Source organism: Pongo pygmaeus, chromosome 9 (genome assembly GCF_028885625.2).
Source record: "Pongo pygmaeus isolate AG05252 chromosome 9, NHGRI_mPonPyg2-v2.0_pri, whole genome shotgun sequence".
Lineage (NCBI taxonomy): Eukaryota > Metazoa > Chordata > Mammalia > Primates > Hominidae > Pongo > Pongo pygmaeus.
Window position 1 is genome coordinate 115,582,841 of NC_072382.2, and position 20,070 is coordinate 115,602,910.

At 41.9% G+C, this 20,070-nt stretch overlaps 1 protein-coding gene and 1 non-coding gene across 31 annotated transcripts in view; one reads left to right on the top strand and one right to left on the bottom strand.

The window, feature by feature from the left end:
- USP28 (ubiquitin specific peptidase 28) overlaps window positions 1-20,070 on the bottom strand; it is a 76,803-nt gene that overhangs the window by 44,954 nt on the left and 11,779 nt on the right. For 21 of the 30 annotated variants that reach the window (XM_054439405.2, XM_054439404.2, XM_054439397.2 and 18 more), the window contains 2 exons: window positions 11,445-11,522; window positions 9,683-9,815 (listed from right to left, as the gene is read on the bottom strand). The exons of 1 other annotated variant lie outside the window; for it this stretch is intronic. In XM_054439405.2, coding sequence (XP_054295380.1) covers window positions 9,683-9,815; window positions 11,445-11,522 — 211 coding nt within the window. The remainder of the gene's footprint in view (window positions 1-9,682; window positions 9,816-11,444; window positions 11,523-20,070) is intronic. 8 more of the 30 variants (XM_063671467.1, XM_063671464.1, XM_063671459.1 and 5 more) reach the window with 1 other exon arrangement.
- On the top strand, window positions 16,812-16,915 carry LOC129009092 (U6 spliceosomal RNA). The gene has a single exon (XR_008492636.2). It is a non-coding gene; the product is annotated as a U6 spliceosomal RNA (small nuclear RNA).

Genomic DNA, 20,070 nt, shown 5'->3' on the forward strand with positions numbered 1-20,070 from the left:
TAGCTGGACGTGGTTGTACATGCCTGTAATTCCAGCTACTTGGGAGGCTGAGGCAAGAGAATCACTTGAACCCAGGAGGCGGAGGTTGCAATGAGCTGAGATTGTGTCACTATACTCCAGCCTGGGCGACAGAGTGAGACTCCATCTCTAAGAATATAAAGACTGGAAAATAAGAAGCAAAGCTGTCATAATCCCGGATAATAATCACCTACAAGGGAAACCCAAAATAATCCACAGCTACTCTGGGCACACTGCCTATGTGGTAGCCCTGTTCCACAGGAGCAGTTAAAAAAAAATAAAAGAGGCTGGAAGCGGTGGCTCATGCCTATAATCCCAGCACTTTGGGATGCCAAGGCAGGCAGATCACCTGAGGTCGGGAGTTCGAGATCAGCCTGACCAACAAGGAGAAACCCCCTCTCTACTTAAAATACAAAAGTAGCCAGGCGCGGTGGTGTATGCCTGTAATCCCAGCTACTCGGGAGGCTGAGGCAAGAGGACGGCTTGAACCCGGGAGGCGGAGGCTGTGGTGACCCAAGATCGTGCCATTGCACTCCAGCCTGGGCAACAAGAGTGAAACTCCATCTCAAAAAAAAAAAAAAAATTAAAAATTAAAAAAAAATTTTTTTAAATAAAATAAAACACAAATATTACAAAACTGTAGTAATCAAGACTGTGTGCTGCTGGCATAAGGAGACATATACATCAATGGAATAGAATGTATAGTCCAGAAATAAACTCTTACATTCCCAGTCAACTGATTTTTGACCTAAGTACTAAGACAACTCAAGAGGGAAAGAATATCTTTTCAACAAATGGTGCTGTGACAACTGAACACCACATGCAAAAGAATAAAGCTGAACCCCTACCTAGCCCCATATACAAAAATTAAGTCAAAATGGATCAAGTCCTCAAGATGAGAGCTAAAATATAAAACTAGAGGACGACACAGGTGTAAATCTTCATGACCTTAGGTTAGGCAACGGAATCTTAGATGACACCCAGAGCATAAGGAACCAAAGAAAAAATACATTAAAAAATCCTTTGGGCTTCAAAGGACACCATCAAGAAGTAAAGAGACTGCCGGGCATGGTGGCTCACATCTGTAATCCCAGCACTTTGGGAGGCCCAGGCGGGTGGATCACGAGGTCAGGAGTTAGAGACCAGCCTGACAAAAATAGTAAACCCCCATCTCTACTAAAAAATACTAAAAATACAAAAAAATTAGCCCAGCGTGGTGGCAGGTGCCTGTAATCTCAGCTACTCGGGAGGCTGAGGCAGGACAATCGCTTGAACCCGGGAGCAGGGAGGCGGAGGTTGCAGTGAGCCGAGATCATACCACTGCACTCCAGCCTGGGCGACAGTGTGAGATTCCGTCTTAAAAAAAGAAAAAAAAAGAAGAGACAACTCACAGAAATGGAGAAAATATTTGCAAAACATGCATCTGATAAGAGATCTACACACAGAACATACAAAGAACTCCTATAACTGAATGAAACACACAAATAATGATTTCAAAAATGGGCAGAAAATCTGAATTGACATTTCTCCAAAGAATACACAAGATAAATGACCAATAAGCATAAGATGCTCAACATCACTAATCATCAGAAAAATGCAAATCAAAACCACAACGAGATATAATTTCACACCCATAGGGACAGCTATCAAAAAATAATATTAATAATAAAACTGGCAAGGATGTGGAGAAACTGGAACCTTTGTGCACTGTTGGTGGGATTTTAAGATGGTGCAACTGGCCAGAAGCGGTGGCTCACGCCTGTAATCCCAGCACTTTGAGAGACCAAGGTGGGCAGATGGCTTGAGCTAAGGAGGTCAAGATCAGCCTGGGCAACGTGGCGAAACCTTGCCTCTAAAAAAAATTCAAAAGAAATAAAAATAAAAAATAGCTGGGCATGGTGGTGTGTGCCCATAGTCCCAGGTACTTGGGAAGCTGAGGCGGGAGGATCACTTGAGCCTGGGAGGTCAAGGCTGCAGTGAGCCCTGTTTGCACAACTGCACTCCAACCTGGGTAACAGTGAGACCCTGTCTCAAAAAAAATAACAAACAAAATAAATAAAATACGGCCAGGTATGGTGGCTCATGCCTGTAATTCCAGCACTCAGGGAGGCCGAGGCAGGCAGATCACTTGAGGTCATGAGTTCGAGACCAGCCTAGGCAACATGGTGAAACACCATCTCTACTAAAAATACAAAACTTAGCTAGGCGTGGTGGGACATGTCCATAGTCCCAGCTACACAGGGGGCTGAGGCACAAGAATCACTTGTACCCGGAAGGTGGAGGCTGCACTGAGCTGAGATCGCGCCACTGCACTCCAACCTGTCTCAAAAAAAAAAAATTAATAAATAAATAAAATAAAATAAATGGTGCAACTGCTACAGAAAACAGTATGGAAGCTATTCAAAAAATTAAAAATAGAACAACCATATGACCCAGTAATCCTACTTCTGGGTATATATCCAAAAGAATCTAAAGCAAGGTCTTTTTTTGAGAGAGTCTCACTCTGTCACCAGGGGTAGAGGGCAGTGGGTACAATCTCAGCTCACTGTAGCCTCAACCTCCAGGGCTCAAGGGATCTACTTGCTTCAGCCTCCCAGGTGGCTGTGACTACAGGCATACACCATCACACCTGGCTAATTTTTCTATCTTTTGTAGAGACAGGGATTCACCATATTGCCCTGGCTGGTCTTGAATTCCTGGGCTCAAGCTATCCACCTGCCTCAGCCTCCCAAAGTGCTGGGATCACAGGTATGAGCTACAGTGCCCGGCCTAAAACAGGGTCTTGTAGAGATATCTGTACATCCAAGTTCACAGCAACACTATTCACAAGAGCCAAGAGGTGGAAACAACCCAAATGTCCATTAACGAATGGATAAACAAAAGATGGCATATACATACAATGGAGTATTACTCAACCTTAAAAAGCAAAGAAATTTGAGGCATGCTGTACAATGAAGTCTGAAGACATTCTGTTAAGTGAAATAAGCCCATTGCAAAAGGACAAACAGTGTATTTCTACTTATACGAGGTTCTTAGAAATTCACAGAGATAAAGAGTAGAATGGAGGAGAGACAAAATGGGGGTTACTATTCAACGCATACTAAGTAAATGAAATGTTCTGGAAATGGATGGTGGTGACAGTTGCACAACAATATGAATTTATTTAATACTCCTGAACTGTACATTTAAATAGTTAAGATGGCAAACTGTACGTTTTACCAAAAAAGACTGGAAAAAAGAAGAAATACTGTCACATGCTACAACATTGATGAAACTTAAGACAGATATTATGCCAAATGAAATACGCCAGTCACAAAAAGACAAATACTGTATGAATCCATTTATATGAAGTATTTAAAGTAGTCAAATTCATAGAAACAGAAAGCAAAATGGTAGTTACCAGGGGCTGGGTATGGAGTGCAGATTTGCAATATGGTAACATTCTGGGGGTTGTTTCACAACAATTTGACTATTCTTAACACTACTGAACTCTACCTTTAAAAATGGATAAAGTATTTAAAAATCGAATATTTGAGATATCCTTAGATTTTATGTAATGCGTTTTTTACTAAAATAATAATTTCAAGTAATAAATTATCCAATTATCAGGCTGGGCACTGTGGCTCACACCTGTAATCCCAACACTTTGGGAGGCCGAGGCAGGCGGATCACCTGAGGTCAGGAGTTTGAGACCAGCCTGGCCAGCCAACATGGTGAAACCCAGTCTCTACTAAAAACACAAAAATTAGCTGGGTGTGGTGGCATGTGCCAGTAATCCCAGCTACTCGGGAGGCTGAGGCAGGAGAATAGCTTATACCCAGGAGGCGAAGGTTGCAGTGAGCCGAGATCACACCACTGCACTCCAGCCTGGGTGACAGAGCACGCCTCTTTCTCAAAAATAAATAAATAAATAAATAATCCGCCGGGCGCGGTGGTTCACGCCTGTAATCCCAGCACTTTGGGAGGCCGAGGTGGGCGGATCACAAGGTCAGGAGATTGAGACCATCCTGGCTAACACGGTGAAACTCTGCCTCTACTAAAAATACAAAAGATTAGCCGGGCATGGTGGCGGGCGCCTGTAGTCCCAGCTACTGGGGAGGCTGAGGCAGGAGAATGGCGTGAACCCGGGAGGCGGAGCATGCAGTGAGCCAAGATCAGGCCACTGCACTCCAGCCTGGGTGACAGAGGGAGACCCTGCCTCAAAAAAATAAATAAATAAATAAATAATCCAATTATCACTATAACTATTCCAATTACCATAATTATGATAGAATATTACCATTCTATTTCCATTTATTTTTACCAAAATAATGAATCTAGGTAACAATCATGAATGGCTGCTGAAAATGCTAAGTGAGAAACTTCATAATAGATGAATTAAGCTGACAATACCTAAATACAATTACGATTTTAACAGCACAAAGAGGGGAACCAGACATTATATGCTTCTCAATGAAACAAAATAGAAGATACATACACAACACTACCTATGACACAGTCATGCCAGATAAGCATCTACATTTATAGGAAAGACATGAGACAGAAAAATCCATTGAAAGATACCACAGTAATACAATCGCCAAACTCCAAACTCCAGAATGTGTGAAAACTGACATAACAAAGGACTTGATTTCTTTGGATATTGAGCTGCAAGAAACGGGGTGGGGGGTGCAGATTTATAAATAAAGAGAGTCTTAAAAGACCCTTCAAACATACTTAATGTTCTAATTTTTTGGATCATTGTTCTTAACAAAAACTGCAAACACTGTTAAGGAGATAACCAGGGAAATTTCTACAGGGGTATTTGATGAGATTAAGGGATTACTGATGATATTAAGGGATTATTTTTAGTGTGATAATGTTGCAGTTTTAAAAAATAAAGTCCTCTTTTAGAAATGTTACCCAAAAAGCTAAATATAGAATTATCATATGACCCAGCAATTCTATTTCTAGGTATATACACAAAAGAACTGAAAATGGATACTCAGTGAGATAGACACTGGCTTTATCATGACAGGGCTATTCATTCACTGAATATGCCCCTTACCCAGGCCATGCTGGTTAAGGACACCCCTTCAGTGTGGACCCCTCATACAACATGACTGTAGCAAAACTGACAAACAATTCTGGAAGCCTTATTAGATTTGCTATCTCAACTTCCTCTCATGGGTCTTACAGATGCTAATAAAAAAACAACAGGTTCATTAACAGGAAAATGGTGAAAGGCAGATGGGAAAAGTCAAAGGACAAAGGTGGAAATGTTTAAAGGATTATTAAGGAAGTGAGTAAAGAAAACACTGATGGGGTGAAACTAAAGGGAAAAAGAAATTCTGAGATAACGCAGAATTGATACTGCAGATCAGTGGGGAATTACAGTCTTTCAATTAAACATACTGATTAAACATTTTAATACAGCACTACCAAAGGTGGGTGGACCAAAGGGAACTCTGCTGATTAACCAACATTAAAGGGCTTCAAACAAGTTTCTTGCATTTACCCCAGTTTGGAGAAACTTTATAAGCTGTAAGGCAGAGACCACAAAGAGAAAGATGATCAACAATTGTGTGGGGCAATGTTGAGGCAGGCTAAACAAAGAGCCAAGAGTACTTTGGCTCAATCCCTTGCTGGGGACCCAGAGCCTAGTGGTGAAGGGGTCAGGGTGTGGAGTAGAAACCTTTCTGGGGCTTCGTGACACAGAAGCACAATGCACTGTGATTTCAAAACCTGTTGATAAAGTCCTAATGGAGGCTATACTTAGGAAATTAAGGGTTGATGGAATTAGGATAAAATTTTATAGGCGAGTTGGCATATTTGAACCTGCTTCAATGTGAAGTGGTTCCATCTTTTCGACTTGATTGTATTATGGGGATGGATACTGTATCTGCCTGGAGAATGTTCCCTCTACCTACTCCTGTAAAACAGAAGGCATGTAAACTTGTCCTTCAAGCAATAACAATTAGACATGCTAAATGGGAACCAGAAAGATTCCCTGAGCCTACACAACAGAGAATTGAAGCCGAAGTGCTGGTAGGGACAAACTGATTGCAGAGCGTTTACCAGGGCTTATGGCAAAAGTCTGTGAGTGCCTCCCAGAGACAGCTCCTGAGACTTTGGACTAGAGAATTACCACTTGAGGGGCATTTATTACCTTGCTATGAGACATTAATTGAAGCTACACCTATAATTGAGGACATGAAATAAACTTGAAATGAAATACTCATGCTGTCTTGCTGGGGGATGTCAGAGAAACACTTCAATGAGGATGGCAGTGCCCAAGAGAGTTCCACAATAAAATGGAAATGGTTTATACAGGCTCTTGCTACCTGGAAAATGCAAGGAGGTCTCTGCATTCCCCAGGTAGCAGAAAGCCTCTTTTCCCCTAGGACTGACTCTGGAATTGTGTGAAGAGCTGCTGGATCCTATCCACACTCGGACAGTTTCCCAATAAACAGTTCCCGATAGACCAACAAAGAGCTGCTTGGTTTGCAGATGGCAGTTCCAAGGTGAATGGACAACATCCTATTTGGAAGGAAGGACGCCAATGGGATCAAAGAAGGTAAAAACAAATCAGCAGCATGTGTTGATTGCATGCTGTTTTTCTAGCAGTGATGGAAGAATTGAACAGTTATAAAAGCCTGTGTTAGGCTTTTTACTCACTCATGGGCAGTGCCCAGTGGCCACATGATCAGGCAGGAGGGCAATGGAAACCTGGCCTATTAAAGGGATGTCCATATGAGACATGGCCCTATGGAAATTTGAAGGGCACATTAAAGTAGGACATGTCGATGCCAACCAGAAGAAATCCCTTAGATGAGTTGATATGGGGGTACTGCAACAGTGCAGAGATGGGCTGAGTCTAGACATGTTCCTTTTCCACCCTCTCAAGAACAAAACACCAATAAGAACTGTTCTGTCTGCCAGGAAGAGAAAGATACTGCCGACAGCTATGGGGAGATTCCCTGGTGGCAAGGCCCTGAACGCTGCTGGCCAGTGAGACTGATGCTGGTAACCCTAGGGGACTACAAATGGGTCCTGACAGGCATAGACACTGACTCTGAACTGCGTTTTACTATCCCAACAGACCATGCAAATGCTTTCAGTGCTAAAGAAAAACCGCAACAGAACCATTTAAAAATTTCCACCTTCCTGGAGTGAGCCCTTTGACACTCCCCTTCCCCATTCTTTTGTTAATTAACCTAATGTTTTTATTAGCATCTGTAAGACCCATAAGGGGAAGCTTCCTTCTCATGAGAAGGAAGGGTGACAATTTCCCAATCTAAGATAACAAATTTGAGAGCAATGGTTACTCTCAAGCCCTGTTAAAGAGTATAAATAGGTAAAAAATTATTTTGGAAAAGACTGTCATTACCTATAAAGTTGAAGATAAGCGTATCTTAATACCTACCAACTACATCACTAGATATATACACTAAAAAAACTCTTGCATACAAGGACAAGCAGCATGAATCCGAACAGCTCACAGCAGGCTTGAATAGCAAAAGCTTGAAAACAACCCCAAAGTCAATCAACAAATACATACAATGCGGTGTATTCAGACCATGGAATACTGCACACCAGTGAAAATGAATGAACTACAGTTATAACCCTCAGCATGGGTGAGTCCAAAAAGAACAATGTTGACCAAAAAAAGTTGCAGTGTGTACCAAGAGAAACATAAGAGAATACTCACAGCAGCATCATTCAGAATAGCTCAAAACTGTTAACAGCCCAAATGTCCATTAACACCACCTCACCTTCCTCCCAGGTTCCAGAAAGTTCTCCTTGGTCTCTCCTCCCAGAAGCCTCTGTGGCTTCCAGGGTCCCATTCCCCTGGCTTTCCCTGGGCACTCTTCACCTCCCCAGACCTCTGAACATAGGCAGCAACCAGTGCTTAAGCTGCAGAACCTTTTCTTTCTCCTATACCCACTCCCTTGGAGAACTCCTCAGTCTCACAGCTTTACAGAGCATTTATAGGTTATGATTCCAAGTCCACCTACCTCCAGCCTGGACCTCTCCTCTGAACTGCGCACCTGGGTCTCCACCATCTTTTTGACATTTCTGCCGTGAATGTCTAACAGACATTTCAAATTTAGTATTCCCAAAACTGATCTCTTCATCTACCGTCCCAAATCTGCCCCACCTACAGTGATTCCCATCTTGGTTAAATGCTTCAGTTGCTTAGGAAAAAAATTTTTGAGTCACCTTTAACTCCTCTCTCTCTCACAACCCTACCTCCTCAGTAAGTAAATCTTACTGCCTTTACCTTAAAAATAATATATGCCGGAATGCCAGCACTGCTTACCCTCCACCACAGCAGCCTGGCCTGGGCTCCCTGATCTGCCCCATGCTCGTCACTACCTCCTCCCCCACATTCTGTTCTCCACACCACAGTCAGAGTGATGCAAAATGGAAATCAGTTTATATCATTCCTTTGCTCCAAACTCTTCAAAGGCTACCCACCTAACTCACAGCAAAAGCTAGTACTTAGGAAGGTTCTGAATGATCCACCTCCTTCTCTTTCCATGGCCCCATCCCTTTCGGCTCTCCTCACTCACTAAGCCTTAGCCCTGGCCTCCTTGCTGTTCCCTGAGCAAGCCAAGGTGCACTCCCATCTTAGGGCCTCAAATGACTTACTCCCTCACCTCCTCTGCACATTCTTAAAAGTCCATCCCAGCCAGGCGCAGTGGCTGACACCTGAAATCCTAGCACTCTGGGAGGCTGAGGCGGGTGGATCACCTGAGGTCAGGAGTTCAAGACCAGCTGGCCAACATGGTAAAACCCCGTCTCTACTAAAAATATAAACAATTAGCCAGGCGTAGTGGTAGGCGCCTGTAATCCCAGCTACTCGGGAGGTTGAGGCTTGAACCCGGGAGGCAGAGGTTGCGGTGAACCCAGATCGCGCTATTGCACTCCAGCCTGGGTGACAGAGTGAGACTCCATCTCAAAAAAAAAAAAAAAAAAAAAGTCCAACCAAATGGAAATACAGTCCCCAGCACTCTTTTTTTCATTGCTTTCATTCTGTCCTTTTTCTCCATGGTATTTATCACATTCTAATATATTAATAATTTATTTATTTGTTCATCTTCTCCCACTAAAAAACAAGCTAAATGCAGGCAGGGCTTCAAGAGTGCTTGGCACATAATTGGTCCTCACTAAATAAATGCTAAACAATGAGTAAATGAACAAATGAAACTTTTTTTTCTTTTTAAGAGATGGTGTCTTGCTCTGTCGCCCAGGCTGGAGTGCAGTGGCGCAATCTCGGCTCACTGCAAGCTCTGCCTCCCAGGTTCACGCCATTCTCCTGCCTCAGCCTCCCCAGTAGCTGGGACTACAGGTGCCCGCCACCACACCCAGCTAATTTTTTGTATTTTTAGTAGAGACGGGGTTTCACCGTGTTAGCCAGGATGGTCTCGATCTCCTGACCTCGTAATCCGCCCGCCTCGGCCTCCCAAAGTGCTGGGATTACAGGCATGAGCCACTATGCCCAGCCGAAACTTTTTAAGTGCTTAGAATTGTGCCTGCCACATAGCAATAAGCTCAGTAATAAGCTGTTATTACTATTATTTTCAAAGGGCTGATGTGATTGACAGGGAACTCACATATACTTGGTTTGTTATTTTCTGCTAGTTCAGCAAAGGACCAAGACAGGATATATGGTACCTACTTGCTAATACTTCCTTGTTGGCAGCACTCCCCTCTACTTCAGATGGTTCTGTAGCAACAGTGTCTTGACTGGGCTCCTTAACTCTCTCATCAGTGAGAAGGCTGACTGCCTGAGTAATGTCACCATTACTGGCCTATGGGAGAAAAAGACAATAGAAATTTCAAAAGTAATCATCATAGAATTTAAAACCAGTTTTGAGTATTAACTTTATTACCCTGGTGACACACTGAGTACTTTTAGGCATAATTCTAGGGTAGAATTATGAGACTATGGTGGACAGTAGGTCTAATGTGCTTGAAGCGTCTGTTAAATGCCTCATTACAGGAGGGAGTTTCCACGCTCTGACTTCCCACAACACCCAAACAAAAGTGAAATCTCGATGGAGATTTGTTCCCATTGCTTCAGATACTACTACTCATGATTTCTCTGAATAGTCTAAAGCACGATGTGTCAAAAAACGGGGCTGGCAATTAACATAGACATTCTAAATGAAGTCAGCCCTACAATAAAAATGCCAAGCAGGGCAGGTGCAGTGGCTCACACGCCTGTAATCCCAGCACACTGGGAGGCCAAGGCGGGCAGATCGCTTGAGCCCAGGAATTGGAGACCAGCCTGAGCAACTTGGCAAAACCCCGTCCCTACTAAAAATACAAAAACTAGCCAGGCGTGAGTCCCAGCTACTAGGGAGGCTGAGGTGGGAGGATCGCTTGAGCCCAGGAGGCAGAGGCTGCAGTGAGCCGAGATCACACCACTGCACTGCAGGCTAGGCAACCGAGTGAGATTCTGTCTCCTGTCTCAAAAAAAAAAAAAAAGCCATGCAATTACCTGTTTTCTAGTGGTGATCATTCTTGTTTTTAACGTTTTATGAGGAAACATTTCTAACATATATACCAAGAAAGGGAATAACAGAACCCCAGGTACCTATCACTTATCTTCAACAATTACCTAGTCACTTAGTCATAACCTTTCTTATTTTCTCTAAACCTCCTATACCCTCGTAGATATTCTGAATCAAATCCTAACCATCTTATCACTGGTCAACATTTCAGAATGTATCTTTTAAAAATATAACCCATGGCCTGGCATGGTGGCTCATGCCTGTAATCCCAACACTGTGGGATGCCAGGTCGGGTGAATCACTTGAGGTCAGGAGTTCAAGACCAGCCTGGCCAATATGGTGAAACCCCGTCTCTACTAAAAATACAAAAATTAGCCAGGTGTGGTGGCGCACGCCTGTAATCCCAGCTACTCGGGAGGCTGACTGAGGTGGGAGAATCGCTTGAACACGGGAGGGAGAGGCTGCAGTGAGCCAAGATTGTGCTACTACACTCCAGCCTGGGCATCAGAGTGAGACTCCATCTCAAAAAAAAAAAAAAAATATATATATATATATATATATATATATATATATATATATATTTTAAGAGTAACAACAGGTTTTTTCAATATCAGATAACCAGTTCAAACTTCCCTGACCCAAATATTATTTAGTTTGCTGGTTTGGATCAGGAAATATAAGGCCTAAACAGTAAAATTGGTTGATGTTTCTTAAATCTCTTTTACCCTGCAGGGTTACCTGAACCACAAATCTCCCCCAGCCCCTTATAATTTACATGTTGAAGACATTGGGTCAGTCATCTGACCTGTAGAGCTTCTGTCCCTATATGTGCTTTAATTTGGGCATAGAAATAGCTTGAACTGACATAACTATAATAGACAGCTGCTTTAAAGCCTCCTGACTAACAGAGATCTGGAAACCAACCTTCAGAGCTTCATGGAGGAAGGAAGGGTCCTGAATGCCTGTGATTTCTCTCAGTTGATTTAACAGCATTTGGCAGCTCTATATTTGCAAAACAAAAAAACCACAAACATGTCAGTCAGAAAGTAAACCTGGGTACATTTAAAGAATAACTAAAAGCATCTTGGATAAACAGGCCTGAGGCTTGCCCAGGCTGGAGTGCAGTGGCCCCATCTCAGCTCACTGCAGCCTCTGCCTCCCAGGTTCAAGCTATTCTCCTGCCTCAGCCTCCCGAGTAGCTGGGATTACAGGTGCATGCCACCACGCCTAGCTAAGTTTTGTATTGTTAGTAGTGACGGGGTTTCACATTGTTGGTCAGGCTGGTCTCGATCTCCTGACCTCGTGATCCACCCGCCTAGGTCTCCCAAAGTCCGCTGGGATTACAGGTGTGGGCCAACACAAACAGCCCTGCATTTTTTTACTCTAAAGAACCAACAAGCTCCAAGAAACAAGGTACTGGCTGGCTGTCAGAAATATTCTGAAATGCCAAATCTATTTCTCTTTTAAAAGTTCAATCATGGAAATACCTTTGGTACTTATGAAAGAAATAGATGACAGTAAAATTACAAATATATAAAACATTTAAATGTAATATTCTAGCCTTAATGGACACTTAAAAGTTTCCCACGTTTTTCTTTTGGTAGGCAGTGCATTAAGTAGGGCATATAAGGAGTCCGGGGAATTTGCATGGATATAAAGATGTGCTATTTTAAGCTTTCCTGCACATGCCATTAGTGTGTATCATTTTTCACTGCCAATAAGTTTCCAATGGTGTAATTAACCAATGATAACACCAACATATTTAAAACTCTGTGTTTGATTAATTAAAAAGTACAGTTAAAGCTAGAACTTTCTCAATTAAATAAAATATATACTTTCAAAAGGTTTTCTCTTCATTAACCTAAATCATGGAAAAACCTAAATTGTTAACTTCCAGCTAACACAAAATCAGTTTACAACCCTTCAGTCTTAACATCTTCACTCTACCATTTTATCCTGCTTTACACAAAGACAATACAAAACACTGATTTGCAAGTACAGCTCAATCTAAACAACTGGCTGGCCCAACTTGAGACACAATGATTTTTTCAGATGAATGTTGAAAACAAAGTAGTTCGAAATTAATTCAGCAACAAGAAATCTAATTTATACCATTCCTAAGATTATGCTTAAATTAAGTTAGTAATATGTCTCAGAGAGATAGTCTACATTTACTCCCAGCTATAATAGAAACAGTATCTTAAGTTCTTCAACAGCTGTGGGCCCAATGTAACACTAAAGTATTACACAACTAGAAATAACTAACTGAAACATCCCTCTAAAGTCCTGAAGTGGTGGCTCATGCCTGTAATCCCAGCACTTTGGGAGGCCAGGGTGGGCGGATCACTTGAGGTTGGGAGTTCGAGACCAGCCTGACCAACATGGCCCCGTCTCTACTAAAAATACAAAATCAGTTGGGCGTGGTGGCACATGCCTGTAATCCCAGCTACTCAGGAGGCTGAGGCAGGAGAACTGCTTGAACCCAGGAGGTGGAGGTTGCAGTGAGACAAGATCGCGGCACTGCAACTCTAGCCTGGACAACAAGAGCACAACTCCGTTTCAATAAATAAATAAATAAATAAAGTCCTCGAAGAAGCATCAACAGTCATTCTGCTGTAATCAGACTATAGTCATAGGCCACAAGTGGAATCCTACCCTGCTGAGACCAGCAGACTTTCACGCTATGAGTCTTGACAACTCCAGTCATTGCCTGTGTACTGGGAGAGTGATTATCATACTAAAAGGTATCCAGATTCAGCCTGAGCAAAAACTAAAATCTCAAGCATGTAATTTGTAGAAAAATTAAGTACTAGTTTTTTTAAACTAATTCTAATTCCATTTTACTGTATAAAAGTGGTATGAATCTATGTATCTCACACAAATCACACATAATTTTCTAAAAGATCAACATCAATATACCCAAAAAAGGGTAGAATAATTGAGAGGGGGAATCAGTAGTGTATTAATACCAAACTAGCGTCAAGAAGGTAACAATAGGATAATCCCATCTTCATTGGGAATTATTCCGTATAAAAATTAACATTTATGATTCAGAGAAAATAATCCTAGTGAAAAGTAATAGCTAACATACACTGCTTACTTTTAGCCAGGTGCTGCTATAAACACTTAGCAAGTATTAACTAATTTAACTCACTGAACCCTCATAACAGACCTGTTACATAGGTATTATGCCTGTCCTACAAAAAGCTGAGGCACAGGGAGGTTAAGTAACTTCACACAAAGTTACTGCTGATAAGGGATGCACTATACCACGCTGTACCTGAGAAGACAAAAAGATAGGCAAGAATACCTATCTAATGCAAAAAAATGCAAATATCTTATTCTTGTATTTTTTATTTATTTATTTATTTATTTTTGAGACAGAGTCTCACTGTGTCGCCCAGGCTGGAGTGCAATGGTGCAAACTCGGCTCACTGCAACCTCCGACTCCCGGGTTCAAGCAAGTCTCCTGCCTCAGCTTCCTAAGTAGCTGGGAATACAGGCACCCGCCACCACACCGGGCTAATTTTTTGTATTTTTAGTAGAAACGGGGTTTCACCATGCTGGCCAGGCTGGTCTCCAACTCCCAACCTCAGGCGATCCGCCCGCCTCAGCCTCCCAAAGTGCTGGGATTACAGGCGTGAGCCACCGCGCCTGGCCAGTTTTTTCTTTTAATTAATTTATTTATTTCTCACACTGTCGCCCAGGCTGAAGTCCAGTGGCGCAATCTGTGGCTCACTTCAACCTCCACCTCCCGAGTTCAAGCGATTCTCCTGCCTCAGCCTCCCAAAGTGCTAGGATTATAGGTGTGAGCCACCACACCCAGCCTATTTTTATATTTTGACCTTGATCTTTGCACCCTAACAAGTTTATTTTAAAAATTTGCTTGTCCTTATACAATCACAAGTTTGATTACTTAGTACTGCAATCTGTTCTAAACCAGCTATCATCAGAAGTAGAGAGGTAAATATTACATTTGACTAAATCTAAGGTGCCATCGGTTACAAACAAAGAAAGGAAAACTGCTGCCACTTGAACTATGACACAATGTCTTAACGGCAGTCCTGGGAGACATATAAATAAGTCACACTAGCTTCTTAAATCTCTGAACTTTTTCATTTATGTTGAGGAATATAGCAATTTCCCCTGCTTCCAGGTGCACTGCTTGGCATGTGATAGGCAATTCTTTCACGATTCTCGGCAACAAAACTTAACACGGCATAATACATCTATGGTATCTTTCCTTCTGGGTTGCATAAAGCACTTGACTGTAGCTTTGCAAGAAAATCCGAAACTGCAAACATTCCTCCAAAGGTAAATATTTTGCTTCATATAAAATCAAATTTATACCCTGCCATTCTGCTTCCATGCCTTTCTCCATACACAGGTTTTTTGGTTTTTTTGTTTGGTTTTCATCTCAATGTTGAATCACAGTGTAAATTTTTAAGTGACATACACAATGGCAAGTAAACCATGTGGTACTAACAGTACATATAACTCGACTGTCATCTGTTGTTATAACGATAGTAACAGCTATGACCAAGTTCATACAAGTGCAGACAATGACAACATCACATCTGCTACTTGGATGATAGTAAAAATGTTAAGAACATCAGAGATCTCAGAATGCCAAATAAATGTGAATCAATGAAATATAGTATTCAAATACTAATTTACTATTTACATTTGACCTTGGATTAAAGTCAGTTACACTGTAATATTACCATTCCTCTTTCTCCATTTTGTAATAGGTAGCAGTGGACATTAATATATCTGGGATAACACAACCAGGAAAGGAAAATAGACTCTCTCGTTTCCTTTTTTTTGAGACAGGGTCTCGCTCTGTGGCCCAGGCTGGAGTGCAATGGCATGGTACAATCTTAGCTCACTGCAGCCTCGGCATCCCAGGCTCAGGTGACTCTCCCACCTCAGCCTCCCGAGTAGTTGGGACTACGGGTGCCCACCACCACGCCCAGCTAGTTTTCCTATTTTTAGTAGAGATGGGGTTTCTCCATGTTGGCCAGGCTGGTCTCAAACTTCTGGCCTCAAGTGATCCACTTGTCTCAGCCTCCCAAAGTACTGGGGTTACAGGCATGAGCCACTGCACCTGGCCTAGTGACCTTTTTTAAAGGCTACTGGGTAGAGATGACAACTATGTAAAATTATTTTGTATAGCTCCAAGAACAATGTTCTACATGGAAATTCAAATCCAAATTCCTCATCTTGCCATTCAAAGACCATTACCTGATCCCCCCTTAGCCTGTTCCACCTTTTCTCCTCTCAGTTCCTTACTGCAAACTCATTCTCTCATGCATAGACTGTTGTTCCCAGAATCACTAGTAATATCACATTATTAAACTATGGTATGCCAACTACATTCAAGGGTTATATTTGTCTTACCTCCTCCATATGAAGTCCTTCTAAGAACTCTGGCCCATACTGTTCTCTCTCCTTTCTCATCTCCCATGTTAAGGAAATGAATACGCCTGTGACTGAATGTGGCTCACTGTCTTCACTTGACATTCCTCATCATGTGGTTCTCTAATTGTTTTATTTTATTTTATTTTAATTTTTTTTGAGACGGAGTCTTGCTGTCACCCAGGCTGGAGCGCAGTGGCGTGATCTCAGCTCACTGCAAACTCCACCTCTCAGGTTCAAGCGATTCTCCTGCCTCAGCCACCTGAGCAGCTGGGATTATAGGCACCCACCACCACGCCCAGCTAATTTTTCTATTTTTAGTAGAGCTGAGGTTTCATCATGTTGGCCAGGCTGGTCCCAAACTCTTACCTCAAGTGATCCACCCACCTTGGCCTCCCAAAGTGTTGGGATTACAGGCGTGAGCCACCGCGCCAGGCCTGTTCTCTAATTGTTTTAAATATGAAATTCTTGCCTTCTTTAAAGCAAGAATCATGCAATACACTGCCTAATTTGAATCATCCATAGGACAGTGCTGATAATAATGACAACTAACATTTATTGAACAACTACTTTAATTTTTTTTTCTTTTTGGAGATGGAGGTCTCGCTATGTTGACCAGGCTGGCCTAACTGCTGGACTCAAAGGATCCTCCCACCACAGCCTTCCAGGTTGCTGGGACTACAGGCACACATCACCATACCTAGCTTAACATATGACAGGAAACAGGCGCCTCACATGCTTGTAATCCTAATAACAAAGGTAGGCACTGCACACATTAGGAAATTAAGGTTTACAAAATCTATTTATCATCAAATGACTTGAATTAAAAGCTAAATCAAAGATAGCTATAAAACATAGCTATTAAGGGTCTAAGTGCTTGCTTGAGCAGTACATTAACTAAAATTGGAACAATACAGAGATTAGCATGGACCCTGTGCAAGAATAACATGCAAATTCATGAAGCGTTCCATAATTTAAAAATAAAAATAAAATGTAAAGAGTATGAATAACAAATTTCACATGCATTATTTATATACATATACAAATGCTATGACATGACCCAGTCTTGTAAAGATTTAGCTAAAGTTCTCAACAGAACCCACACTCCAAATCCTCGTACTATATATATATGTATATAAATTTTACTGTAACACTAAACCCATCAGGATCCTACCACATTACTAACTCACTTCACCTGAACTTCACAGAAAGAGGATTTAAATATTAACTTCACTCTACCTTGCTATATGTAAAGTACACACCCAACGAGGAGACAAGACAAAGCCTGTACTCCTCTCACAATGAAGTCAAATAAGTTGCAAGAGCCAACAGGTTTGCATTTCCTGAGCTAAATTCACATTGTTTTCACAAAACAAAAAGTACTCCCTTTTCTTGCCCAGAGGCAGTAAAGAAAGACAGGCAAACACAAACCTTTATCTGGAAGGAACTCAAGCTTTTTGACCTCACTGCTACTCAGTGGTTTTGGTGCAATACAGCCCACTTCTCAGGAAGGAGATTTTCTTAAAGCAAAAATAACTCACCCACAATCAGCAATTAACAAGATTATTCAGACACTAAAAACCTTAAGCTATTAAGTTTCTGTAACAAACAATACCTGGCCTGATCCTACAGTAACTAGGTTAAAACTCTCTGATGAAATAATGCAAAATCTTTCATTACTAATCGTTAAAACTCCTAATTTAGCATTGTGATGAGAAGCTTTATAGGTTATTCCATTCCTTCAAACAGTGATGCTATTTTCATCATTCTGATGCACATATTTCCTGATCTCAATTATCTAGTCTTACGAAGACATTTCTAAATTTACAGCTAAGTCAATAATTAATAAATGTTCCCTTAATAAATGTTCCCTTACTCCAAAGAACTACCAAGGTGTGCCTAATAAAATTCTTTCCAAAGCTAAAGATCCAGTTCGCAATTGTAAAATAAAACTTGTGTCCAAGGGAAGCAAAAAAAAAGAAAACACAAAAAACAAAAACAAAATCAACTGAAGAGTCAAAGAAAACATATAGCATCAATGCCAAAAACTCTAGCCAGGTGCGGTGGCTCATGCCCATGAGCCCAGCACTTTGGGAGGCGGAGGCAGGCGGATCACAAGGTCAGGAGTTCAAGACCAGCCTGGCCAATATGGCGAAACCCCGTCTCTACTAAAGGAAACAAAAAAATACATAAATTTGCCAGGCATGGTGGCGGGCACCTGTAGTCCCAGCTACTCGGGAGACTGAGGCAGGGGACTTGCTTGAATCTGGGAGGCGGAGCTTGAAGTGAGCCAAGATCGTACCGCTGCACTTCAGCCTGGGCAACAGAGCAAGACTGTGTCTCAAAAAAAAAAAAGGGCCGGGCTTGGTGGCTCACGCCTGTAATCTCAGCACTTTGGGAGGCTGAGGCAGGCAGATCACGAGGTCAGGAGCCCGAGACCATCCTGGCTAACACGGTGAAACTCCATCTCTACTAAAAACACAAAAAATTAGACGGGCATGGTGGCAGGCACCGGTAGTCCCAGCCACTCGGGAGGCTGAGGCAGGAGAATGGCGTGAACCTGGAGGCGGAGGTTGCAGTGAGCCAAGATCGCACCACTGCACTCCACTCCAGCCTGGGCGACAAAGCCAGACTACGTCTCAAAAAAAAAAAAAAACCACCGCTGTCTGGACAACAGAGATGGTTGCTAACCTTCCCAACCTCCATAAAACAAGGAATGGCCCTCAAAAGTCTTGGTATTTTTTCAGTTTTTCTTTCAGCAACAATGCCCTGCTGATCCAATTTATTCATGGAATAGAAACCTAAAGTAGCCGTAAGAATATGGCTGTCTAAAAAAGACAAACAGCAGCTTTCTGTGGACACAGCTAAATTCCCTGAAACAGACTACCTGATAATTTTTGTGAATGATGCAAATGTCAGTACATGATGAAAATGCCTGAGTTTATCAACTGGCTTAAAGTTTTTAAAAACCATTAAAAGCGTTTAAAATTTAGCCACTGTTACATCATGTAGAGGGGTTTAAACTGGGACTTAAAAACAAGAAAAAAAAGGAACTAATCATTATTTACTTTTTAAATTTTTTCCATCTCTTTCTTCACGTGTACTAAGAGATTCCAATAGTACAAAAGAGTATAAAATGAAAAGGAAATCACCTTCTTCCCCACCTAGTTCTATTTCCCAGGGGCTACTACCATTAACAGTTTCTGTTATCTTTCCCGAAATTGTCTATGCACATGAATATATTTTTTCATGATACATAATGTCCTATACCTTGCTTTTTCCTTATTTTAGAATACATTAAGACAATATTTTTCATTTCTTTGAATACATGTTCCAACTAAATATGAGAAATGAGGCTGACAAACATATCGAACACATCTCCAAAAATGAAGGAAAATACAATTTTTAACAACATATTGGTAGGACTAATTGAAAAACTGGGAAAATATCAGGGAAAGATATGAGAAATCAAATTTACATGCTTATAGTTTTAGAAATATAGCAATGGTAAAATTTTAAGTTATTACTAGCTGGGTCTTCTTGTGTAGTTTCTATTTTTAATAAATAACAGAGATTGCTGGGTGCGGTGGCTCATGCCTGTAATCCCAGCACTTTAGGGGGCTGAGGCGGGTGGATCACCTGAGGTCAGGAGTTCGAGACCAGGCTGGCCAACATGGTGAAACCCCGTCTCTACTAAAACACAAAAATTAGCTGGGTGTGGTGACAGGCGCCTGTAATCCCAGCTACTTGGGAGGCTGAGGCAGGAGAATGGCTTGAACCCAGGAGGCGGAGGTTGCAGTGAGCTGAGACTGCGCCACTGTACTCCAGCCTGGGCGACAAGAGCAAGACTCTGTCTCAAATAAATAAATAACAGAGATCAGAGAGGTGATGTGGGATTGGATTACAAAGGGCTCTAAATGCCAGGAAGAGTTTAGGTTTGATCTGATGAACAATGGATAATCACTGCAGGTTCCTCAGCAGGGAAGATACATGAAGGAAGAAAAGGCATTTATGTGGATTAATCTAGCCCATGTGAACAACTGGTTCAACGTAGGATGACACTAGGAAAAGAAAGCTTGAGTTACAGGGCCACTGAGTAAACGAACTGTGATGAGAGAGGCAGGATGCTGGT